General features: G+C 39.1%; 1 protein-coding gene across 6 annotated transcripts in view; it reads right to left on the bottom strand.

The window, feature by feature from the left end:
* Positions 1 to 26,990, bottom strand: part of TRPC4 (transient receptor potential cation channel subfamily C member 4) — a 206,198-nt gene that overhangs the window by 42,488 nt on the left and 136,720 nt on the right. For 3 of the 6 annotated variants that reach the window (XM_027557363.1, XM_027557362.1, XM_027557364.1), the window contains one exon: positions 14,071 to 14,407. The exons of 1 other annotated variant lie outside the window; for it this stretch is intronic. In XM_027557363.1, the coding sequence (XP_027413164.1) occupies positions 14,071 to 14,407 (337 nt within the window). Of the gene's footprint in view, positions 1 to 14,070; positions 14,408 to 26,990 lie in introns of those variants that run through there. 2 more of the 6 variants (XM_027557366.1, XM_027557365.1) reach the window with 2 other exon arrangements.

Raw genomic sequence — 26,990 nt, 5'->3', positions numbered from 1 at the left:
TCTTCCTTTTGAGGTTTCTTTCATAAATAAATCTCTCTTGAGAACTAGATAAGGTTGAGCATAACTTGGGATGTGATAATGATCACATCCTCCTTCTGAAGAAAGGAATGTATCATATCTGAAAAAGATGTGATGCAGGCACTGATTTTAGAGCTTGTGGGAAACTTACAATTTATATTATCCAATGAGGAAATGAGGAAAAATGCTCAGTACCCATGGAAAAGCTCTCCCTTCCCACATTTGTGGTGCTTTTTCCTACTAAACCCAAGTACAGTCTGAGAATCCAGCATGCAACTGCAAAGTACCTAACAGAACTAAGACCCCCAAAGACCATGTGACTAAAGCTACTTAATGGAAAAACTAGAACTGGACCTCAGTCTCCTTAGGCAGTGCTCTTAGAGATTTCACAATGGAGTTTCTTTGTTTTGCTTTGTTCAAAACTTTGCCAGTTCCCAGAGGTGAGGCCATATAAGTAAGCATTGCAATCTTCGAACAAATACGTTCAAATTAACTTTCCTCAGAAGCACAATGATAATAATAGTAGGTGAATGAGGCTCAGCTCAACTAGTAATCAGCTTTGTAATCTTAGCCAGAAGCTCCATATCTCTAGATTTCAGTTATCTCACTTCTAAAAACAAAAGGTTTGGATTATCACAGAATTCTATGGACAGAATCCTACAAGAAGTATCAGTTCAGTTCAGTCACTCAGTCATGTCCAACTCTTTGCGACCCCATGAATCGCAGCACGCCAGGCCTCCCTGTCCATCACCAACTCCGAGAGTTCACTCACACTCACGCCCATCGAGTCAGGGATGCCATCCAGCCATTTCATCCTCTGTCATCCCCTTCTCCTCCTGCCACCAATCCCTCCCAGCATCAGAGTCTTTTCCAATGAGTCAACTCTAAGCATGAGGTGGCCAAAGTACTGGAGTTTCAGCTTTAGCATCATTCCTTCCAAAGAACACCCAGGGCTGATCTCCTTCAGAATGGACTGGGTGGATCTCTTTGCAGTCCAAGGGATTCTCAAGAGTCTTCTCCAACACCACAGTTCAAAAGCATCAATTCTTCGGCCCTCAGCCTTCTTCACAGTCCAACTCTCACATCCATACATGACCACTGGAAAAACCATAGCCTTCACTAGATGGACCTTTGTTGGCAAAGTAATGGCTCTGCTTTTCAATATGTTATCTAGATTGGTCGTAACTTTCCTTCCAAGGAGTAAGCGTCTTTGAATTTCATGGCTGCAATCACCATCTGCAGTGATTTTGGAGCCCAGAAAAATAAAGTCTGACACTGTTTCCACTGTTTCCCCATCTATTTCCCATGAAGTGATGGGACCAGATGCCGTGATCTTCGTTTTCTGAATGTTGAGCTTTAAGCCAACTTTTTCACTCTCTTCTTTCACTTTCATCAAGAGGCTTTTTAGTTCCTCTTCACTTTCTGCCATAAGGGTGGTGTCATCTGCATATCTGAGGTTAATTCTACCTTAATGGTATAAACAAGCCAGACACTACTCTTCCTGTTTGAATTATCAAAATCCTATGAGAATCAGTCATCACAATAGACACTATGAGAGATGAAAAACTTTGCTGCACACACTTGCTTTGGTCTGCCCCAGAAAGCAGAAGTTGGATCTATGATATGAAAGACATAGAAAGGAATCTTCTTGCCCAATGTAAGAGGGATTTTCTGGCAATCAGAATTGTCCCCAAACTGGAATGGATCACCTTTCAGAGTTAACCAGTCATACTCCAGGGAAATTCAAGCAATGATCCTGACCTAGGCATAGAACCTGGGTCTCCCATATTGTGAGCAGATTCTTTACCATCTGAGCCACCAGGAAAGCCCCAAGAATACTGGAGTGGGTTGCCATTCCCTTCTCTAGAGGATCTTCCAGACCCAGGGATTGAACCTAGGTCTCCTGTGCTGCAGGTGGATTCTTTACCAACTGAGCCGGCAGGGAAGCCCCCAGCAATCAGTCATACTCCAGGGAAATTCTAGCAATAAGTGGATACTTGTTTCACTGGACCTCTAAAGGTCACTCCAGGTCTATGAATTCATGATTCTGGTGTTTTCAAATTATGTAAATATTTTAAAATAAAATATATTTAAAAGACCTGCAAACCAACAAAAGGGTTTATATTTTATTTCCCTTTATAAATAAATCATATCTCTTGTTTTGCTTCTACCCAACTGGAAAGCCAAATGGGATTATTAACAGTCATCAAAATAGATAATTTCAAATACTTTATGGATAATTATGTAAAAGAGTAAAGACACCAGGACTCACTGCTAACTAATCAGCAGTGAGTCCTGGTGAGGACAGGAGGAAGACCACCAGGAAGGAGTGTTGAAGCAGCAGTTAGCAGCTCAATAGAAAGCACAATTTTAACCTGGAGCTCCTTAATATCCAGCACTCTGTTCTTATTAGATGGACTCAAGAACATGACACTTCAATTGAAAGTTCAAACTGGATGACCTCCAAGATTTCCTAAGAAGACTCAAAACAAAAACTCACAATTCAGATATATTACAGTTCCTCAAGGTTCAGAGGATAGACACTAAATATCTAACTCTCTGAATCACACAAAAAATTATTGTACTACTGACTTTCAAAAGGCACAACTGTATGGAAAAAATAGAGATCCTGATGAAATTGAGGACTCAGCCCATTTTTTTTTTTTAACCTGAGCTGTAAATAAGACTGTCAGTTAGTGCTTCTTGACTAATGGTTTTGGGATCTTTTGTTTTCAAAGCACCAGATTCGAGGATCACTTCCCGTAGCTGTTTGGATCACTTCCTCCATCACCACATACCTGTTTGAGGACTACCGGTTTCTATTTGTCACGAGCACATTAGTGGCATATCAAGTTTCTTCTATTCTGGCAACATTCACTGAAATTTCAGAAGAAACAAGCCTTGAGAAAAACTAGAGGGTGCTATTAACTGGCTGGAAAACATATCCAGATAGTCAACGATTCACGCTAACTAAAAGAGACTGAAGAGAACAAAGCTTGAGGGACCGTCTGTCAGAAAATGTTTGTGCTGTTCCCACAATGGGAACATTTCAAAATTGTTCTCTGCTGTTTATAAACAGATGACATGATTTCTCAGCGTGGTGGTGGAGGTCTAATTACAAGCATTGATGTAAGACTGTGGGGACCAACAACCGAAAGATCACAGTGCAAATGAGTCAGAGAACTTCCTTTTGAAAATATTTGTGGATGCCTGGAAGTTTGGACTATTTTTTTCTACCTTTCCCATAACAGTTTTCATCAAGGCTGAGTGTTCTCTTACATCCCATCACGTGAAGCTAGCTGTGGGGGATGAGATGCAGCAGGCAGCCCTCCAGTGCTGTAATTAACCAGCCTCGATTTCATGTAAAAAAATGTGTAATTCTGCAAAACAGACGTCTTGCCTCTCCTTTCTCACTGTCAGTACTTTCACAAAGAGGAAATAACCCCAAGCAAAAGAGCAAGTCACCTTTTCACCTAGGACACTCCAAGGGCCTATTAAGGCAGCCCCAAAGCTAGCTGAGGGGTCTGACCTTGGAAGTCTCTTAACAGAACACTGAATTCCATGCTGTGACACCAAGTCAATGAATATAAAGAGAACAAAAAGATTTTATCTTCGCTGGAGGGTTTTCACCCCCCTCCATAAGTTGGGGGCACAAGAAGTAGTCTCTGGTCAAAATTCTGGTTTTGTTCAAAAAGAAATCTAAATGCAGTGATTTCACTTGGTAGAGACTCATCTTATGCCAGACCTATAGAAGGCACTAGGCCTACCCAAATGGTGCAATGATAAAGAATCTGCCTGCCAATGCAGGAGATGTGGGTTCGATCTCTGCATCTGAAAGATTTCTGGGAGTATGAAATGGCAACCTACTTTAGTGTTCTTGCCTGGAGAATCCCATGGGCAGAGGAGCCTGGTGGGCTACAGTCCATGGGGTCGCAAAGAATCGGTCATGACTGAGCATGCACACAGCACAAGAGGTGTGAGGACCATATCTGTCAGCAGCCACCTACCACTCCTGCCCATGCCTGCACAAAGAGAACACTGGGAAGAAGGGGCCAGTGAGCCCTAAACTCAGGGCACTCCAGTTGGGTGCCAGTTAGGAAAGCCAGAGGAAGAGATGGGAGTGGTCTCATCAGCACCACCCCCTTCCTCAGTCAAGTGAGGGACATTCCAAGACAATCCCTCATAAAGATGGGGGATTTCTAAAAGGGGAAGATAGCGTCTTAATCCCCGCTGGGGCATCTTCCCAAACCCTTGGCTTGCTCATCTCTCCCTGGGTCTAGGACTTCAGGGAAAACAGATAAACAATAGGACTCATCAGTTGGGCAGCTGGCAGCAGCCTGACTTCCTACCAGGAGAGGGAGCAGGGTTTGGAATCTACTGGGGAGCCAGCACGCACCGCAGGAAGAAACCAGGCTTTTGCCAACTTGCTCTCCTGTCCTTGTTAGGGTCACAGGACTCCTAAAGGGACTACGAGAGTTTACCAACTGGAAGATGTCAGGAAGAGCTGGATCTTGGAGAACTATGTATACAGGGCCATCTGAGGAATGCTCATGGACCTATCAGGAGAGTCAGAGGGTCAAGACCTGTCATATAGGCTACTCAGGATCAGCTAGAGATGCAGACAACCAACAAGGAAAGAGCTGTGGCCAGGATACCAGGGAGGCAAAGGAGACTTTGAACAAATATTTTCTGCCATCCGTCTCACCTGCAGAAACCAAGGAATGGAGAGAATAGAAAAAGCCTAGGTCCCTCCAGTGTTGGGCTTGAAGGACGAGCAAAAAAATCAGTGTTTTCAGGTCCTTTGAGCCCTGTTGTTAAGCCTTTGTTGGGAAGAGAACTTTAAACTGATGGTAAGATTCATGTTTTAAAGTGAACTGGGACTACTTTTTAATAACTCAAAATTTCAGGAAATTGATGAATATCACCTAGACATACAGTTAAGGGAAACGGAAAAGATATTTAATGTAGGGTGTTGGGGAGAGTGGTTGGAAGAAGTAAAACCATAGGTGTTTAGAATCTAATGAGTCTCAATTCCTCCCTAAAGCTGAAATCTGAAATTTTAAAAAGTCTGCATAAAATTTGACTCCTAGAATTGTTCCTTAATATTTTTGTGTTTAAAGACCTCTGAAGTTTCTGAATCAGTCAACAGAGGGGAGAATTCAAAATCTGAACTTTTCATAAAAATTCATCTATTACAATTATAGTCAGCATAGTTAGTTAGTTAGTTAAGTCACTCAGTCGTGTCCAACCCTTTGCGATCCCATGAATGGCAGCGTGCCGGTCCTCCCTGTCCATCACCAACTACCAGAGTTTACTCAAACTCATGTCCATCAAGTCGGTGATGCCATCCAGCCATCTCATCTTCTGTTGTCCCCTTCTCCTCCTGCCCCCAATCCTTCCCAGCATCAGGGTCTTTTCCAATGAGTCAACTCTTCACATAAGGAGGCCAAAGTACTGGAGTTTCAGCTTCAGCATCAGTCCTTCCAATGAACACCCAGGACTGATCTCCTTTAGAATGGACTGGTTGGATCTCCTTGCAGTCCAAGGGACTCTCAAGAGTCTTCTCCAACACCACAGTTCAAAAGCATCAATTCTTCGGTGCTCAACTTTCTTCACAGTCCAACTCTTACATCCATACATGACCACTGGGAAAACCATAGCCTTGACTAGACGGAGCTTTGTTGGTATCTAGGTTGGTCATAACTTTCCTTCCAAGGAATAAGTGTCTTTTAATTTCATGGCTGCAATCACCATCTGCAGTGATTTTGGAGCCCCCCCAAAATAAAGTCTGACACTGCTTCCACTGTTTCCCCATCTACTTCCTATGAAGTGATGGGACCAGATGCCATGATTTTAGTTTTCTGAATAGTCAGCATACCACACACTTCAAAAAAATATCGATTTAAAAGGACAGTCAATAATTAAATATGCTTAGTTTGAAGGCATCTAAAAATGCTTAAATTAGTATAGTTTTGATATCATCAGTTCAACATTTAGATAAAAAAATCAGGAATATACAGTTAAGAAAGTACATGTTTTGAAACTGTGCCAAAGAACAATAATATGTTAGTTTCAGATTAAGATATAAAAAATGTAGAACTTTAGAATTCTACCTTGTCTGTTTATGACACAAATGTTGTAATTTAAAAATCAAGTAAAATGTTTCTGTCAATGTAGTATTAGACGTTTTATAGGATTTCTGTTTAATTAAAAATTTTTCATGATAACTAAAGCATTAGATATTTATATAGCTGGAAAAACAATAAATATTCCTCGTCACCTTTTCAATGAGTGACAGTAGTCACTTAATAAATATTTTCTAATGAGTGGTTACTGATTTTTTCACTATGAAAATGACCACATTTCACTTACAGTAAAGTTCTATTTTTAAAACAATTACGTACAAAAGAAATCTCTATCTTTACATTTCCTGAAAACTCCCTACACACACATACATACATACATAAACCAATGAAAGATTTAAAAATAGATAACTAATGAGAACCTATTACATAGCACAGGAAGCTCTACTCAATGCTATGTAGTCTAAATGGGAAGGAAATCCAAAAAAGAGGGGGAGATATGTATACATATAGCCGACAGTTGATTCACTTTGCTGTATGGCAGGAAATAACACAACATTGTAAAGCAACTAAACTCCAACAAAAATTTTAAAAAATTAACGATATCCCTGGAAGCTAGGAAATTTAACTTCAGGACTTAGCAAGTGAACATGGAAACTAAAAAACAAACAGCTCAAGGTCACAGCAAAGGACTTTGTTCTTTCTTTCCAGAATAGATTGCTTCGGTCAGTACTAGGGAACCACTTATAATGCACAGGTTTTCGAGTACCGGTGGGCTGTGGAGATGGAAATACAAGTAATGCTAATGTGATAGTGATAAATTTGCTATATTAACAAGCATGACTTTCAATAGTGAATTATATCAAGTATATATCTTAAAGAGTGTGGCCTCTTTAAAAGATCAGAAACATGGTCCTCTCAGATTTGACCTGCGTAAAGACTTAAGTTAGCAAACAGAGGCAGAGAAAGTAGGGGAAAATGTCTATATTTGGAAACTTGAGTTCCCGGACTATTTTTGACTCTTTGAATTCTACTTCTGATACTCTAGTGGCTCAGCTGGTAAAGAATCTGCCTGCAATGTGGGAGACCTGGGTTCAATCCCTGGGCTGGGAAGATCCCATGGAGAAGGGAATGGCTACCCATTCCATTATTCTGGCTTGCAGAATTCCATGGACTATATAGTCCATGGGGTCGCCAAGAGTCTGAGACAACTGAGAGACTTTCACTTTCACTTTCTCACACTCCAAGGGCAGAGGAGGATTAAGAGGATCAAGAAAGCTCTGGAGTTAGACTACCTAGAGTTTGAATGTGCTGTGCTGCTCAGTGGCTTCAGTCATGTCTGATTCTTTGCAACCCCATGGACTATAGCACACCAGGCTTCTTTGTCCATGGGATTCTCCAGGCAAGAATACTGGAGTGGGTGGCCACGCCCTCCTCCCGGGGATCTTCCCGACCCAGGGATTGAAGCCGCAGCTCCAGCATCAGAGGCAGATTCTTTACTGCTGAGCCACAGGGGAAGCCCAGAGTTCGAATGTAGTATCTACCATTTGTCAGCTCCTTGATCCTGGGAAAGTTATCTAACTTTTCTAAACCACTTTCCTCTCTGAGAAATGAGATACTATTAATAACATCATTCATAATTACTAAATGAAGTGGAGTGACTATGAAGTTCAAATGAGATCTTACATTTTAATCACTTAGCACAGTGCCTAATTTTTTGGTTTCTACTGTTATTATCATCATTACTACTGTTACTATTATATTATCATTATTCTGAACTAATTGAAACCACTTACACCTTCCCTGTAGTCTTTTACTCTGACCCTCATTCATTTCCAAGTACTCCTCTTTTCCCGTCTTTTCCTTTCTTTCCTTGAACCATCAGAACCACGTTGTCAAACATTCTCCCAAGTCCTGTAGATTTCACCTGTTGGTGCATCAAATTTCTATTGCATGTGTGACCCAAAGGACTTAATTTTCTCTCCAATAAAGAAGTCATTTGGTCAGCAATAGAATGTGCACAAATAACAATTTACATGTATGTGAATTTGTTTGAGATTTTACTGTGTTACTCTTGATAAATCTTGGTAAAGGTGACCTTAAAATTAGAAAGATGGTAACAATAACCCGGTGTACGAGACAGCAAAAGAGACACTGATGTATAGAACAGTTTTATGGGCTGTGGGAGAGGGAGAGGGTGGGAAGATTTGGGAGAATGGCATTGAAACATGTAAAATATCATGTAAGAAATGAGTTGCCAGTCCAGGTTCGATGCACGATACTGGATGCTTGGGGCTAGTGCACTGGGACGACCCAGAGGGATGGTATGGGGAGGGACGAGGGAGGAGGGTTCAGGATGGGGAACACATGTATACCTGTGGCGGATTCATTTTGATATTTGGCAAAACTAATACAATTATGTAAAGTTTAAAAATAAAATAAAATAAAATAAAAATTTCTTCCTCACAGTTAAACAGGAAAATGAGGATTCTATGTCCTGCTGCTAAGTCACTTCAGTCGTGTCTGACTCTGTGCAACCCCATAGACGGCAGCCCACCAGGCTCCCTCATCCCTGGGATTCTCCAGGCAAGAACACTGGAGTGGGTTGCCATTTCCTTCTCCAATGCATGAAAGTGAAAGTGAAGTCACTCAGTCGTGTCCGACTCTTAGCGACCCCATGGACTGCAGCCTACTAGGCTCCTCCATCCATGGGATTTTCCAGGCAAGAGTACTGGAGTGGGGTGCCATTGCCTTCTCCATTCTATGCCCTACTGCAATGAATATCTGGTTTTCCTGAAAATTAAAATATCCCTTTAAATGAATGAACAGATGTTCTCCAGCTGTGTTTGAGTGTCTCTATGTGTCTGCAGCTAGTTTGATGAGGTGGTTAGAGTACGTTGTGAAGGGACAGAGTGGGGAAAGACTATAGTCGTGTTCCTTATAATTCTGGATTTGGGGGGCTTTTTGAGCAGATAGATAATTCAGGGGAAAGGCTGAAAGTACGAGTATCTGAAGCCATGTGATCTTAATGCCTATTAGAAGATGAAGAAATAGTCATAAGTAATAAAGTATACAGGATTGTTTGTCTCTATGAGTCTTTATCTAGATGCAAATGTGATCACAACTTTTCACATTTTCAATTTGTCAGGCCTTGTTGAAATATTCAGATTTTTAAATATCAACACTTCAAAAGATAAAAATATAAAGTAGATGAGGGAAATAAGAGGCCAATTCTGTTGCAGAAAAACTGTTAAATAAGTATGTATTATAGGCAAGATGTATAATCTGGATATTATGAGCAATCCTTAATTTACGCCTAGAAATTCACTAGAAGCTATTTTTAACAGAGCTCAGATTTCTTCCCCTGATATAACTTTTCCTTGGTTCACCCTTCTCATCAAGCTCAGTGTGCACAGATTTGTGTGCTACATAATTATGGCATATTCTTAAGCATACACATAATAATAAGTCACTTCAGCAGCCATTTCTATTTTCTCATTGGAAACAAGGCACTTCCTGCTTTATTAATATGATAGCTTTCATTAACATTCTACTTCTTTTGTGAAAAGTGTTATCAATTTCATAATTTCATTTTGCTAAGAATGTCGACATGTCGACATCTGGATATTTCACATATATAAACACTTTTTTTTTTTTGCAGGGGAATAAGCTATGGCAGAAATTTGATTGTTACAATTTAGTTATAATGGATTCTGTGAAAAAATTCAAGTTAGTTTTGGGAAGGCTTTAAAAATTAGCATTCATTTTTTTTTCACATTTTACTCCATATTATCTCTAGAAACAAGTGACATCTGAGTTAAAACTTCTGCTATAACTTAGATGAATTCTCAAAATATGTATTCTACATATAATATGCTATATTTACCTTGCATTTAAATTCTGTGTAAAAATGACTTTCCCATATGAATATCATATTCATTCCCTTTCCTTAGTATTATTAATACATTGTTAAAATCAAACTCTTAATAAAGTAAGATCCTTGGGATCATGACACAACAGAAAATAGAAGTAGCCATGTCTTTAATCTGACCCCAGGCTTCTTTTAATCCATCACGGTCTTCCCAGTGATACTTTCTCTCTAGACAGTTGAAAAGCATAGCTCTGTTATCAGGCCATGTGCATGCAGGATGAAACTTGTTTTGCATTTTACTCTAGCTCAAATGGGTAATTTGACAATCTGAGAAATATACTGATGTCCATCTGTCTATAATCTACCTTTTTATTGAGAGAGTTCTAGCTGAATTATCTGATTAGTTTTCTCTGTTGCTTAAAACTGTATATCTCAAGATGACCAGAATCATAAGTTTTATTCTGTATCAGGCTTTTAAATTTCTTTGCTTCATATGCTAAAGTTCATCCTGCAGGAAACACGTGTGAGAAGATCTCTAGAGGTTATTTGACAAGAGAAAAGAAGTGTTGATACAAGAATGTGTGAAGGAAAAATAATTCGAAAAATGTTGCAGGAAATGAGCTACAATTTATCAGTGACACCACAGTGAAAGGACAGAAGGACCATTGTAGATTGTCTTCCAAAGATATCAAACGCAATAGACTTCAATTTATATAGTCAAAAAGATGTTGAACTTCAACAGGAAAGATAGTGAAAATGACACAGAAACATTATTCTGCCATGCTACCAAATCACAAGATATCTGGAGCTATAATGTTGTGTAAGTTCTTACCCTTGAAACACAGCAGGGTATATCAAATAGAAATTCCTAAGCAAAAACCATACTTCTTCATCCCTTGAAGGATGGATTTGGGAGGATAAACTTTAAAGTTAGAAGAATTCTCTATTTAGAAAAAATGAAAATTTATGATAGAAACAAGGAAAGCAAAAGTCTTTTTGTCAAGGTAAGTGAAACGTGAGGTATCAAACTCATCATTTCCTTTAAACTACTGTATCATAGGTCTGGGAAACATCTGAAACTGGAAGGAAAGAATAGTAAAATGAAAAAATATTTCTTCACAAAGCAAATAGCTCACAGAGGCGACATCAGTTGAAAACCTAAGTTGGTTCAGGAAGACTTGAGAAATTGAAGCAGAGAGCTTCAGTCAGTCATTGGGAAAATTAACATGATGAGGGAAACAGTTACAAGCCACAGTCTTATAAGTAAGTCCCTCAGTCTTGTTATTAGAAACTTAGAGCCTTACAATTTAGGGACCATGCAATATATAGTCAGTTACTCAACTTATCAGACAGCAAGACTGAGCAAGGCAATTCAGAATGTTCATTAGCATAGTCATCAAATTAAACCATGCCTTTTGTGTCTACCACACTTTTGGTACAAAGTTAAAGGATCCCTACCCTGCTGTCTTAGTCCTCCTCTCTCTATCCTCCCCCTCTCCCCACCAAAGAAAAGATCAATTTTCTCTGCGCTAATAATGATAGGTCCCTAGCACAGGATAGTAGGATAAAATGGGACTTAAACGTTATCACTGTGAATCTTTTCATCTTATTGGTGAAAATACAAAATCCCGAGAGACTGTGACCACCCATAATTTTGTAGTCTCTTAGTGATAGAACTTGGACATATATTCAAATCCGGTGCTTTTTCTTCTACAGCCAAATAACATGGAGAATATGCCTTATACTCATGAAGCTAGCAAAACTCTTAGAACTCAGTCTCAGATACGAGGCACTCAGAATTCACCAGGCTTGATGAATAATATAACTGTTTTGACAGATCTATTTGAAACAGAAGCATTCTTTTTCTCATGCTCTGCTATTTAAGCAAGATGATCATTCATATGTATTTCTCTTTTATTCTAGAACATCTCTTTTCATCCTAAAAATTCCATATAAATTAACTCACTGCAGTCAGGATATCTTAAGAAAAGGCTGCCGTTAGCAGCTATTTCTTTTGGCTGTAATTGTAATTCTCACAATTAAATTTATACCTTATTTAACCATTCAGCTGTAATTTGGAGATGATTTCTTCTAGCCAGTTTTCATGGAAAATTCTGTTACAAGTTTTGCATGTAGAAGGCAGCCAATGACTGTTTTACTTGTATGAATTATTCAAAGTTTGGAGTTTCTACTTTTTATATTATTTACCATTTTCTGATAGTATACACATACGTCATTGGCTGTGTACTATCCATTTCTTCAGTAAAAGTTAACCTTTGTAAAGGGAACAAATATTTTCTTTTCTTAAAAAATTTTTTTTGTTTCACTATTACCTTGTACAGTCCTTACCCCATAGAAAGTACAATACATATTTTCATTGACTCCCTAAAGAAGAGATTAGAAATGCTATATCTACCTATGTTGCATTTTATCGACACCATTTTTCAAAGTGAAGTATTCTGTGTTTCACTTGGGACACCAGGATTTTTAGACATTCAATATATTACACACAGTGGGAAATTTAACCTCTAGAAGCTTCCCTGCAAATTGTTCCCGAGAAATTTTCTATGAAGGAAACTCAATGAAGAACATATTCCTACTGTGAGATATTTAATTTAAATGGATACAGGGAGGGTCATTTTATACTTAATATCAGTTACTGTGTCAAAATTATTTTTATTCAAAAATACATTTACAGACTAAACCTTCCTTCTAACTTGAGCAAGATCAAACATTATTTCAGATTAAGGCAAATGTACTTAATTTTAAAGTTCACTTTAGAAGGGTTTTTTTATTAGTAATATTTGTAAAACATCAAATCTTGTTCCTAAGAACTTTTGTTATTGTTAGTACTTACAGTATTTGTAACCTTTAAAAGGCATATCTATCTTGACTCAGACACTTTTTTTCCCTGCCTTTTCCTCATTTTACAGTCTCTCCAGCTATTTTGACAGCTGACCCAAACTGATCTTCTGAGATAGTGAATCATTAAATTTGTCACATATTTTCTAATTACTAGTGCTGACATGGATATGCTACCAGAGAGGTTTAAAATGATGAGCTAAACTGACAAAATGCAATTTCTCAGCAAAACACAGTAGGAGAAGGAAGAATAATTAAAATTAAAATTTTAACCATGGCTACCATAACAGGAGGAAAGGGAAACAAGGTTTTTGTTTTTGAAGTTTTCTACCTTACCATGATTTGTTGCAGATCCAAAACCAATTTCTTTCTTTTGGAAAGAACAGAGATAGGAAGATGTCCTATTGTTTAATTTCCTATTATTCTGATTTACTATGTAGTTTCAAAGATAAACTTAAAGGGGTGGATTTTTTTTAATGGTTATGGTTCCTTTATGTACAGTTCACACTAATTCTTCAGAGTGATTTGTACTTTTAGAAGGTGTATTTGTTAAGAGGGCTTCCCAGGTGGCTCAGCAGTAAAGAATCTACCTGCCAATGCAGGAGACTCAGGTTCAATCCCTGGGTCAGGAAGATCCCCTGGAGAAGGAAATGGCAACCCACTCCAGTATTCTTGCCTGGGAAATCCCATGGACAGAGGAACCTGGTAGGCTACAATCCATGGGGTCACAAAAGAGCTGGACACGACTTTCTGACTCAACAGCAACAACAAATTTGTTAAGAAAATTAAAACATTAAAATGATTATTTAATGAGACATTTTGAAAGTCTTTAGAAGACTCCCTTCTCCAGGGGATCTTCTCAACCCAGGGACTGAACCCAGGTCTCCCACATTGCAGGCGGATTCTTTACCATCTGAGCCACCAGAAGACAAACATCTCCCCCCCCCAAAAATCTCCAAAACAACCCAGAGAATCAGCCACTTCAGGTCTCATAATTATTAAAATCTATAATTCTCAAACCTAAAGTTATGTTTCATAGGTGGCATTTGGAGACAGGCCCATCACAGCTTGTGAAATCTTCATTTAGCTTTGGGGATTAGACCTTGGCGCTACAATGGTTGGAACCTGTTTTAAACATTCCCGTGTCCCCAACTATAATGAATATTCTTTTCTGAGCAACACAATTCTATGGTAGCAACACGTTTGCATTATAGTTTTCTATAGTATCACATTTACCCAGGACCCACGGTAATATCATCCACTCGACGATGGTTGGTGGTGGACCTTGCCTGTTCAAGTCTGACCTGTCGATGTGCTGAGAGGCAAGCAGGAGCAGGAACAGAAAAGTCAAATAGGACGCTGTGTGGCAGATGAACTTGATAAATGGCTTTCGGATGAAGAGTCCGAGGGGGCTTTTGGGAGCTATAAGGTAGCACACAGAGAAGACGGGGAAAAGGAGTCCTACTATGAAACACGTCACCATCTTCACAGCCCAGTGTCGTCTCCTCCAGCCGGGGAACTCGTCGTACCAGCGAGACGCCAGCAGTTGTTGACAGTTGGGCTGAGCCACGAACTACAGGGAAAAGGAAAGGAAAAAGGGAGAGTCCGAGTTAGGGGCAGGGCTCCAACCCACTGGGAGGAAACCAGTCAAGTCACCAGGTCTGTTCTAAACAATTGTATACTTACACCATCATAAAGGGCTTTAAGCCATTCTGTGGACAAAGTTCACTTACTGAAAATTTGATACCCAAGGCCAAGTGCTGTGTGCTTAGCCAGACACCACAGGGGTCAAAATACTATGGCTACATCTCAGGAAGTAAAAATACAGCCGAGGACTAAAAACATCCATAGGATAACCAAACAAAACTGTGTATAAAGATGCCTATGTAAGAATTGTCATATATATATGACATAAAGTAAAAAATGTTATTTAGTGGTTATCTCTTGCTTTGGTGATTATTTTCTGGTTATGACTTTATACTTTTTCCCCCCATTTTTACACTTGGTGCATTTTCAGTATTTTCTATAATGAACACTACTGTCATATCAGAAAAAGTGAATATACTTGTAATTAGGTTGAGGCAATAAGAAAATCATATAGGAAAGCATATTAGATGACCAGGATGTAAATCATCATAGCTGAATTGGGAGGAAATTAAGCAAACACCTAACCTAAGTACAATCAATTACCACACACAAAACATTCCCCAAACATGACATCGTTTTTATCCTGCCAACATGTTTTTACATAGATCTCACTCTATTTTAATGATGAATAGAGGGGGTTATAAGAGGTCTGAAAATGTATTCAAGAAGGTTACATATGTATTAATAGTAAATGATGAAATGTGCAGGATCTCTTTTTCTGCACACTATCTTTCTCATTGAGACTGACAGCTAAGCATTATATAAATTCAGAGGAAATTTTTTCTTCCAGAAATTCTTTCCAGTGGTCTATGGCAAAATTTGTATAAGCAGAGAAGAAAGGGGAAGGCAAGGCATGGTGGGAGAAAGAGCAGAGATGCTTGTGAGAAAGTGTTCAGCATGTTTAAAGGATGCTCTGTGGGCACTCCCTATGGACAGTAGCTTGCCAGGCTCCTCTGTCCATGGGATTCTCCAGGCAAGAATATTGGAGTGGGTTGCCATGCCCTCCTCCAAGGATCTTCCCAACCCAGGAATCTAACCCCTGTCTCTTATGCATCCTGCATTGACAGGTGGGCTCTTTACCCCTAGCACCACCTGGGAAGTCCACTCTGGATGGTAGTAAAAGCTTTAGTTCCTTGCAAGTGACTCAAGAAAGTTCTGTTGGAATAAAAAATTAGACACACCCTAGAAGCAAAGTGAACACCTGACCCTTTCATAGGACTCTCCTCCTCCCCAATGTTTCTTACTTTCCTTCTTCACTCTTGGACTTTATTCATCTCCTTTAGGAGAACTTTACTTGACCCTGACTTACTCTTCTCTAATGGCAAGCAAGTAAACAGCCATTAGATACTCAGAAAGTGGCTTGATGATCATAAACCAAAAGCTGTTTGAAAGTGAGAGATAGGCTGACTGATTCAGTAGTTGAGATGTGCAATATAGGCTGGATGCGAAATGAGTTCTCATGCAATTGTTTCTCTTCATTTTTTTCTTAGATATAGGGTTTATCAAAGTATATAGTGGGTAAAGCAACATATATATAAATTGAATTAAATATATAATAATACATTCAGCAAATACAGCGGAAAAAAAATAAAAGTGCATTTCTTCAAGACTGAGATGCTAGGACTCTTTTCACTATTTTGTAAGCTTCAAGCTCCATAATTAGTAAAGTTAAATGTTATAATCCAAAAATAACTTCTGTTAACCCATGAAATAGCTGGCTTAAAAACTAAGATCATGGCATCCAGTCCCATCACTTCATGGCAAACAGAGGGAGAAGTGATTTTATTTTCTTGGGCTCCAAAATGACGCAGCCAGTAACTGAAGCCATGAAATTAAAAGATGCTTGCTCCTTGGGAAAAAAGCTATGACAAACCTAGATAGCATGTTAAAAAATAGAGACATTACTTTGTTGAAAAAGTTTCATATAGCCAAACTATGATTTTTCCAGTAGTTATATATGGATATGAGAGTTGGACCATAAAGAAGGCTGAACGTGGAAGAATTGATGTTTTTTAACTGTGGTGTTGGAGAAGACTCTTGAGAGTCCCTTGGACTGCAAGGAGATCCAACCAGTCCATTCTGAAGATCAGCCCTGGGATTTCTTTGGAAGGATTGACGCTAAAGCTGAAACTCCAGTACTTTGGCCACCTCATGCGAAGAGTTGACTCATTGGAAAAGACTCTGATGCTGGGAAAGATTGAAGGCAAAAGGAGAAGGGGGTGGCAGAGGGTGAGATGATTAGATAATATCACTGACTCAATGGACATGGATTATAGCAAGCTCCGGGAGATGGTGAAGGACAGAGGAACCTGGCGTGCTGCAGTCCATGGGGTTGAAGAGTCGGACACGACTTAGTGACTGAACAACAACACATTCCTTGTTGATTATTTGGATCAAAGTCAAGTGTTTGAAAGTCAAATAGGGCTTTACTTGAATATCTGCAGAGGACTGGCAAACAGAGATATAGGTCATTAACAAGTATCACTTTGGGTTAGTTTCCCTTCCCCCACCCCCAATACACACACATAATCCTTCATGTCAGCGTTTTATAAGCAAAGCATAGTCTACCAACTATTTTCTCATATAAACTATTTTCTACAGTGTTCTTCATTAGAATTTAACACAGTTGAAAAACCATGATAGAAGGGAGTTAGTGAAACCTATGGAAAAATGAAAGATATAATGAACAGTTGCTATCACCTCATTAATTCTCAGAAATTGAAGGAACACATAAGGGATTAAGCATGAACAACACATGTCATACAGGCAGAAAAAGTAAAAGAAAGATATGTACTTTGTTCAACAGGGTCTGGTTAATTCTAGGACTCACATACTCTTCCCTTTTTGGCCCAAATTTCATTAGAACATGAGACACCCCAGGGCAATTGAGCAAAATAACTTTATTGGGAGCACTTAAGGTTTGCTTGGATAAATACTTCATTGCCTAATACATAAAAACAGACCGTGTTAAATTACCTAGAAAACGCAAATCATTTAATTTTTTAAAGAACACCTGTCATTGTCAGGCGCTGGGTTAGCCTTAATCTTTACTAGTGCTTCTTCTTAAAAGATCTGTTTCTTTAATTATTGGAAAGTACACATCTGTGCTTAGTAAATGAATAGTGTGCTCAGTTTTTTACTAAACACCAACACAGTGAGGTTTACAGAGAGGTAAAGAACAGAGGACAATATAAGAAGAGTAGGAGTGAGTGTGTGTAATCCACGTTTCATCCAAGATGTGGATGTCATTTGGCTACAAATTTGTTCTAATTTTAGGATTGAAACAACCACAGAAGTATTCCTAAGAATCTCTGTAAATCTGAATATTCTCATAATGATCTGACACCCTCTTTCTTCTACACTTGTTTGTTGCATGTCTACACTAGGATTTTCCAAATTACACCCCACTTATTAATAGACTTTTCCATGAAAAATGTTACCAATGTAAATATTAAGAGAATTAAAATTTTATATCACAAAAATTTTCACTGTATTTAATTGCTAAGTGGATTGAAAGATATCATTTATCTCACGTGTCCCCATATCCCTTTCTTCCTTCTTTCCTTATGTTTTTTGCTTCCTTCCCAGATGCTTCCCTCTTTGCACTTTTTCTTCGTCCCCTCCTTCCTGTCTTTCTCTCTTTTTCCCCATCCCCTTGTCTCTTGGTTTCCTTGGGTTATTTGAGACTACTCAGCTTTACGGCCCAAGTGGCGCTAGTGGTAAAGAACCTGCCTGTCAGTGCAGGAGACATAATAGACCAGGGTTCAATCCCTGGGTGGCGAAGATCCCCTGGAGGAGGGCACAACAACCCACCCCAGTATTCTTGCCTGGGAAATCCCAGGGACAGAGGACTCTGGTGGGCTTTGGTCCAAAGGGTCACAAAGAGTCAGATATAACTGAAGTGACTTATCATCACAGCACTACGCCAACCCACTTGAAGGACACTCTCAGAGGTGGCCACTCCATCCCTGTGACACCTGCCATTGGTCCAGTCCAGCAAAGCCTCCCCAGGTGGACCCTCGCATTGCCTGCCGGGAGTGTACAGATCCTCCTCCTCTACTCCATCTCTCTACTGCACAGGGAGTAATGGGAACCAACATCGCAGCACCATCCCGGGGCTGGGGGTGGTAGGGTATTTTCAAAACCCACAATGTTACAACCCTTTCTCACTCTACAGTTGTTGGCCAAGTCTTAAGCAATTCTATCACGTTAAAATTCATATTAAAACATGATAGATATTCAAATTCATATTTGTGCCATGAATTTATAAAAGACACACTAAAAAAGAAAATATCTCCTATCCCTCTCTTGCTATAACTTAAAAAGCAAGTTAAAAAAACCCCTAATCTCATGATTTTTTATAAAATTGTTGAATCATGGTATTTTAAATATTGAAGAAACTGTGAAGATTACTGAATCTTACCTTATTTTTACAAATAAAGTGAATCCCAGTATCAATGATTTAACAACAACTCTACAAGGGACTTCCTTGTCGGTCCAGTGGTTAAGACTCTGCACTTCCACTGCAACGAGCAGAGGTTCCATCCCTGGTCAGGGAACTAAGATCCCACGTGATGCAAGGCACAGTGCATCCCACTCCCCCCAAAATAGCCTGTGGCTAAAAGAATAAAAACAACTACTCAAAATACTAAAACACCACAAGCCAAAAAGAAAACAAACGAAAAATGATGAGAGAAAGAAGACAAAGCTTCACAGACAAACACACAGAAACCCAAACAACCAAGAAATCTCACTATTATTGGAGAGAAATTAAAATATTAATTGAGTATGGACAAAATAAATAGAAACAAATTCAAAAATTAATAGAGCTCTGATAATTAAAATAACTATGCATCAGATTTGCTATTTATTTTTTCTTCATCTTTTTGGTTTTTCCACATATTTTTTAATTTTAAAATATTGTGTCCAAAGTTCAGACACTGACCCAATTCTCCTAACAAGCAAAATCTAGATTCTGGAAACAACCAATCTGACAGCTTAATGCATCTTAACTCAGTCAGGTAGCTACATGGGAGTTTCAACTGGCTGTTGGACAATTATAAAGAGAGTTGAAACTTTGAGGTTGAATGAATTACAGCAATTTATGTAAGGACTTAAAAGTCTCACAGATTCATATACATGCCAGTTTCCCCTGGGTCTTACAATTTATTTCTTAGAATTTCACAAATAATCTATATCCTTTGGAGTTTTATTTCCTCCATGGAGAGGAATGTTTTATTTCTTCTGCCCAGGAATATTTTTTGACAACTCATTTTGTAAAGTTGATAACAAGGCTTAAGAATGCTTTGTAGGCAGAAAGCTTCAGGAAATTATTTTCTCTATAGTTGAAAACCCTTTCTTTCTTTTACTTCTGGCCTTTATTCCCTTCATAACTGCCGAGGACCCTTAACTGTCTGAGTATTTCTCTTTTTCTAGAGATAGCTTGAGTTGTGTTCCTAATTAAAAGAATTCTCCAGTCTCCCCAAGCATGCTCATAACTAATCACCCTCCTACTTCATTATTTAAAGCATCCTTTTCACCTGGTTCTCCCTAGTTTGAGTCAACCATATTATGCATCATCTATGAGTTGGACATTGGCTAGACAAGTGGGAGAGGACCAAGATCTTTAAGAACCAGATACATCTGTCTTCTAGGATCTCAAAATATGATGGGGACTGACCATGTGACTGGGTAACTTAATACATATGACTTGTGAGAAAAGAGATTGAATGCATAGGAGGAATTATGTCTAACATGAAATAGGGGAAATTGAAGAACAGAGGTAGAATTGATTAGTCAAGCCTGAGATACTAGGTAGAATTTAGGGGAGCAGTTTTCAAAAGATTTATTAAAAATGCAATAGTGCATGGGTTAAAGTCAGGTGGTGTCATCTTTTTCTCTTGTACCACTGTGGCTACAGATTTAACTTCATTTACAGATGACCTGCATCCATGAAATTAAAAGATGCTTGCTCCTTGAAAAAAATGTTATGACCAACCTAGACAATATACTAAAAAGCAGAGACATTACTTTGCCAACAAAGGTCCATCTAGTCAAAGCTTTTGTTTTTTCAGTAGTCATGTATGGATGTGAGAGCTGGACTATAAAGAAAGCTGAGCACTGAAGGACTGATGTTTTTGAATTGTGGTGTTGGAGAAGACTCTTGAGAGTCCCTTGGACTACAAGGAGATCCAGGCAGTCCATCCTAAAGGAAATCAGTCCTGAATATTCATTGGAAGGATGATGCTGAAGCTGAAACTCCAGTACTCTGGCCACCTGATACAAAGAACTGACTCATTAGAAAAGACCCTGATGCTGGGAAAGATTGAAGGCAGGAAGAGAAGGGGACGACAGAGGATGAGATGGTTGGATGGCATGAGTTTGAGTAAACTCCGGGAGTTTGTGATGGACAGGGAAGCCTCGTGTGCTGCAGTCCATGGGGTGGCAAAGAGTCGGATATGACTGAGTGACTGAACTAAACTGAACAGATGACCCCAAAAATCTACTTTTGAGCTCTTCATGAATGTGAAGCTCAAGTCAAGAGGCCCTCCTTGTTCCTTGATATAATCTGACATCTAGTTTCTAATAATCTGAAGTTCGGTGATAAGTCTTTGTTTTCCTGATCCAGATGTTTCATAATTTGATTCATATGTTACATGAATGATAAAAATTAAATAAACTATTTAGGTTGAGTTGAGAGAGCAGAAGAGTAAGATGGAAAGATGTGAAAGAAAGATTGTTTTGCAGATTGGCTGTGTTTCCTTGGAGGTAACCTGGTTGGACTAACTCCAGGATACTATGCAAGGTTTAAAAAGCATCAAAGAAACAAAATAGTAGTTGCATAAAGTAGGGCAGTGAATTTTGATAGGCACAGCTTGGTGGGTGGATAATTTTAGTTCAGGTTTAGAGAATATCATGTTAAAAACTAGAGGATGGAGATAAGTATGTTCAGATGAGCAACTTCATGTTTTAGAAGGTTATATTCAATGATGAATATGCTAGAGATGGTGTAGAAAAGGATATTTCAGCCATAGTTTAGGATACAGACAAAAATGTTTACTGAAGCAATTTCTCCAGTCTAGGTCCTTGCTGCTCAGTGGAGGCTGAGGACAGTAACACGAGAGATGACTGTACAATCACTTATAGTCTTATACACAAATATATGATATTTATTCACTTTCATTGTATTACAGAGTATTGCAATTATGCCAATTTTTATATGTGCTCATATTATATAAACTAAGTTTAATGAATGACAAAATAAGACCTTTAAAAAAAGATTTCTATACAAAACTTATACTCACAAGATCATAATTAAAGCATGCATGCAGGCAGGCTGTTGCTTTGGTTGTGTCCAGCTCTTTGTGATCCTATGAACCCTAGCCCACCAGGCTCCTCTATCCATGGGATTCTCCAGGCAAGAATACTGGAGTGGGTTGCCCTGTCCTCCTCCAGGGGATCTTCCCAACCATGGATTGAACCCACGTCTCTTACGTCTCCTGTATTGGCAGGTGGGTTCTTTACCACTAGGGCCATCTGGGAAGTCCCTAATTCAAGCACAGGGAATGCCAATAAAATAACTAGTTGACTAATTGAATTTTTATCAGCTTCATTAAAAAAAATAAAAAAGTCAATGAAGACTTAATTATATCTGAGAAGACATTGGCTAAGAAGCCTGAGATTAGTCAAGAAGACTGATAAACTTCAAGCTGTACCCCCCACAGGACACTGGTCAACAACCTCCTGGCTCTGTCAAGTTCAAAAAAATCTCTCCAGTCATCAAATCGCCTGATAACTTGCTTTGCACATGCATGTCAAATTCAGGTTTGCAGATTGGAATTCAGTGACTAACTCAGAACATTATTCCTAGGGCACCACTTCTGATGTCTACATATCCAGAAGGGAAGATGACAATGACACTCCATCTGACAGTGCTGGTGAGGCGGGGGCAGGATTGAACTTCTTAAATCATTTCTGGGCTGAAATTCAAAATTGGTTTGGCAACTGAGCTGGGCTGATGAGTGGGCAATAGCGGGAAGATGAAAATGCAGAGACAAAGGAAATAAGGTGGGAGGTGATAAACCCAACATTGAGTACATTAAATTATTGAACTTGACAAACAAACAAAATGAGGTTTTGGTAGTGGGAAGGCAGAATCAATAGATATTGTTAGTTCTCTGGAAATCACAAAGGGTAGAGGTCAGTACAAATTCCACCTCTATTCACCGACAACCTCGTCAGGATGCCCATGAAGAACTGTTTTAAGCTATCTTGGAAAACAGAAGAAAAACTACCAGTCATTTCTAGCTGGCTACCTAGGTGTTTTCATAAAAATGAAGAGAGATGTGGAGGCAAAAAATTATACAGTTATGAAGGGACCACCATTGGCCTGTTGAATCATGTAGGTGAATCATAGGTGAGAATGGTCGAATGGAAAACAAAAGAAAGTTACGTCCTGATCTTGGCCAGCTGTCAAGGGGCTGGTTTTCCACTCTGATGAGCCACTGACAGTTTCTTCACAGATGAACAGCAGCTCAGAAAGAGTAGTCCCTTCTTAGTCTCCTGGAGACTAAACTGTTAGCTTATTGGGGACTAAACTGTGTTCTATTATCTTCCAAGAATCCAGGAGGGAAAAAAGTGACTTGATGGGAAGGAGAACTATTTGTTCTTTCGACACAAAAGGCTATAGTCACTCTTCTTTTCCCTTTTCTATCCCTTTCCACATAATTTCAAGACCAACTATTTCTTAGGAAAAAAAAAAAAAAAAAAGACTAACCATGATACGTGTTGATAGAAATTTGGAGAAAATGGAGCTCTCATACGTTGGCCATCAAAATATAAATGGTCAACCACTTTGGAAAACAGTTTGGAAAACAGGTTATTAAAAAATAAAAAATATACATTTACCATACAATGGGTTTATTTCAATACCAGGCATTTCTCCAAGAGAAAGGAAGACGTATGGCCACACAAATACTAGCACTCAAGTGTCACAGTAGCTTTGTTTTTTAATAGCCCCAAACAGGAATAATTCAAGTTTCCATCAACCAGTGGACGGATAAACAAAATGTGGTATATCCAGGCTGAAATGTACAATATGATAAATATAATTCATATGGCTGTATGTCATATATGAACGAACAATGGTAAGAGGTAAATCCTAAGAGATCTTATCACAAAAATCTTTTCTATTTCTTAACTTTGTATCTATTTGAGATGACAGATGTTCCCTAAACTAACTGTGAGCATCATTTCATGGTGTATGTAAGTCAAACCATTATGCCATAATGGCTTCCCAGGTGACTCAGTGGTAAAGAATCCACCTGCCAATGCAGGAGGTACAAGGGACGCGGGTTTGAGCCCAAGGTTGAGAAGATTCCCCTGGAGTAGGAAATGGGACCCATTCCAGTATTCTTGCCTGGAAAATCCCATGGACAGAGGAGCCTGGTGGGCTCCATACAGTTCATGACATCGCAAAGAGTCAGACACGACATCATGCATGCTTCACGCTACCTTCATGAGATATTATCATAACATCAGATATCATTATTTCAGTCTTACACTAGGAAAAAAAAAGTTGTCTTTACTTTTTGCTAAAACCTATTAACTTTTGAGTTCTTTCTCCATCTAAACTATGTACCATTCTCCTGAGATGATGGGCTTTGCAAAATGCAAATTGAACTGTGTCTCTTTCTCTATTAAAAGTCTATACTGTCATTTCACAGTCTTCAGGAAAATGTCTCAGGTTCATATAAAGCCTGCCAGGCCCTGAGCTCCTTTGCCATAAGGCTGCTTTCCTCCATTCTTGCATATTTATACTGTAGGCACACATTCAAACTCTTCAGAGTGCTCTGATCATGTCTGTACCTTTCTTCCTGTTTTAGTAGCAATATATGCTGATATTTTGCCTAATATTACCCATGTCCTATTTCTTCACAGTGAATTCCTCGTGGGTCTTCCAGCTCAGCTTCTATTCACCTGATCATTCTTACAGTCAACTCTTCTTTTTCTCAGTACTCACATTGTTCCTTGAGCATACACTTACAATCGCACTTACTCCTCTTATCTCCTGCATTTTAATTATGGGCTGCAGTGAGCTACTTGAGAAGGGTCTGTCATTTTTCATCACTTGATCCTTCGCACCAGTGCCTGGTCCCACAATGTCAATGAACATTTACTCAATTAAATTAAATGCTGAACATAGCTCAGGACTTATGAGTCCATTTAATTAGGCACTAACCACTCATGTAAGTTCCATGGCAAAGCCTGGTTGAAGTCATTAGCCTCAATATTAAGAAGGGCACTGTATATTCTTATGCTTCTTTCCAGAAATTATAAAATTAGCTGCTTATCTTTCTTCTGAATATAACATTAATTAGTCCAGGCTGCTCCCTAGGAGATCCATGGTGCTGCTTGAATATAGGATAAGAAAATGCTTTGGTCTAGGTTACATGTCAGTGCTTAGAAGCCATTGAAAATCAAATTTTTCTTGGAAAATATATCTTTACAAGGAGTAGAGAGGCAGAATATTTCAAGAAGTTTCCAAGGAAATATATTTCAGAGAAATATAATTCAATTCCATGAGTTCAATGAAAGAGAGACAAAAACTTGAAGTGGTGAATGTAGTCTTCAGGGTACTGATCTTCTTAATATTGCTTTAAAAAAGATAATATGTGAAACTAATCACCAGTCCAGGTTCAATGCATGATACAAGGTGCTTGGGGCTGGTGCACTGGGATGACCCAGAGGGATGGTATGGGGAGGGAAGTGGGAGGGGGGTTCACGATGGGGAACACGTGTACACCTGTGGTGGATTCACTTTGATGCATGGCAAAACCAATACAATAAAGTAATTAGCCTCCAATTAAAATAAATAAATTTATATTAAAAATAAAAAAGATAATAATGATATTCTTTTCTATACCTTGCTCTTTTGTGTAATCAGAACTATGCATGTCTGATGAAAATTGTAAAGAAAAAAGACAAACCAACCTCAACAAACTCATTTCCTTAACTACAAAGCTATGCATGATGTCCAAACATTGGGAAGAAATGGCAACATTGGACTTTTATGCAAGAAAATATTGATGTTAAAAATGCATATGTACAAACTACAAAGTTTTAAGAATCATTTTAATCTCTATACAGAGGATGTTTATTCTTCACTACTCATACAGAACTGAAGCACTTTAAAAGTAGATTCAAAGTTTTATTCTCCTATCATGAACATTTACCACAACATATAGGATAGATTAAAGCAAATTTCATATTTTGACTTGGAACTCTCAGAACCTACTATCATTCTGTTCCCAGAAGTAAATATATCCCCAAATTTCATTGCATCAGTTGTAAGCTTTTGTAATACAATCTGTTTGTAAATTGGGGATTGTCTCTAAAAGATTTTCAGTAGTTATCTTTAACTATCACAAGATGTGAACGTTTCCTATGCCAGAACCAGTATCCATTCCAACCTCCCCTCACCGACCCACCCCACCTCCGATGCTGCCACAGTACAATTCAGGTGGTCCTATGGACGGTCATCCTATAACTCCTAGTCCGTCTGCTAACGTGGGGATGTCCAAAATTGCACATCTACTTTCCCAGCGGCAGAACCAAGACTGTCCCTCTAGTTTTTTATATTTATGTGTGTGTTTGTGTGTGTGTTAAGTCGCTTCAGTTTTGTCTCTTTGAGACCCTATGGACTGTAACCTAGCAGGCTCCTCTGTCCAGGGGATTCTCCAGGCAACAATACTGGAGTGGGTTGCCATTTCCTCTTCCAGGGGATCTTGCCAACCCAGGGACCAAACCCTAGTTGTCTTCTGTCTCCTGCATTGGCAGGTGGGTTCTTTACCACTAGTGCCTCCTGGGAAGCCCTATATATTCATACTTATATCTAACTAGCAAGGGTCTATTTATGAGATGAAAAGAATTCATACACAATGATAGCTAATTGGATTCGCCTTAATCTTTCATTTGCATTTTAGTTCAGTTCAGTTGCTCAGTCGTGTCCAACTCTTTGTGATCCCATGAATTGCAGCACGCCAGGCCTCGCTGTCCATCACCAACTCCCGGAGTGCACCCAAACTCATGTCCATTGAGTCGGTGATGAGATCCAGCCATCTCATCCTCTGTCGTCCCCTTCTCCTCCTGCCCCCAATCCCTCCCAGCAACAGAGTCTTTTCCAATGAGTCAGCTCTTCGCATGAGGTAGCCAAAAGTACTGGAGTTTCAGCTTTAGCATCATTCCTTCCAAAGAAATCCCAGGGCTGATCTCCTTCAGAATGGACTGGTTGGATCTCCTAGCAGTTCAAGGGACTCTCAAGAGTCTTCTCCAACACCACAGTTCAAAAGCAGCAATTCTTTGGTGCTCAACTTTCTTCACAGTCCAACTTTCACATCCATACATGACCACTGGAAAAACCATAGCCTTCACTAGATGGACCTTTGTTGGCAAAGTAATGTCTCTGCTTTTGAATATGCTATCTAGGTTGGTCATAACTTTCCTTCCAA

The sequence above is a fragment of the Bos indicus x Bos taurus genome, chromosome 12 (genome assembly GCF_003369695.1).
Source record: "Bos indicus x Bos taurus breed Angus x Brahman F1 hybrid chromosome 12, Bos_hybrid_MaternalHap_v2.0, whole genome shotgun sequence".
In the NCBI taxonomy this organism is placed as follows: domain Eukaryota; kingdom Metazoa; phylum Chordata; class Mammalia; order Artiodactyla; family Bovidae; genus Bos; species Bos indicus x Bos taurus.
The sequence above is the reverse complement of the archived record's forward strand: the minus strand, read 5'-3'. Positions and strand labels throughout refer to the sequence as shown.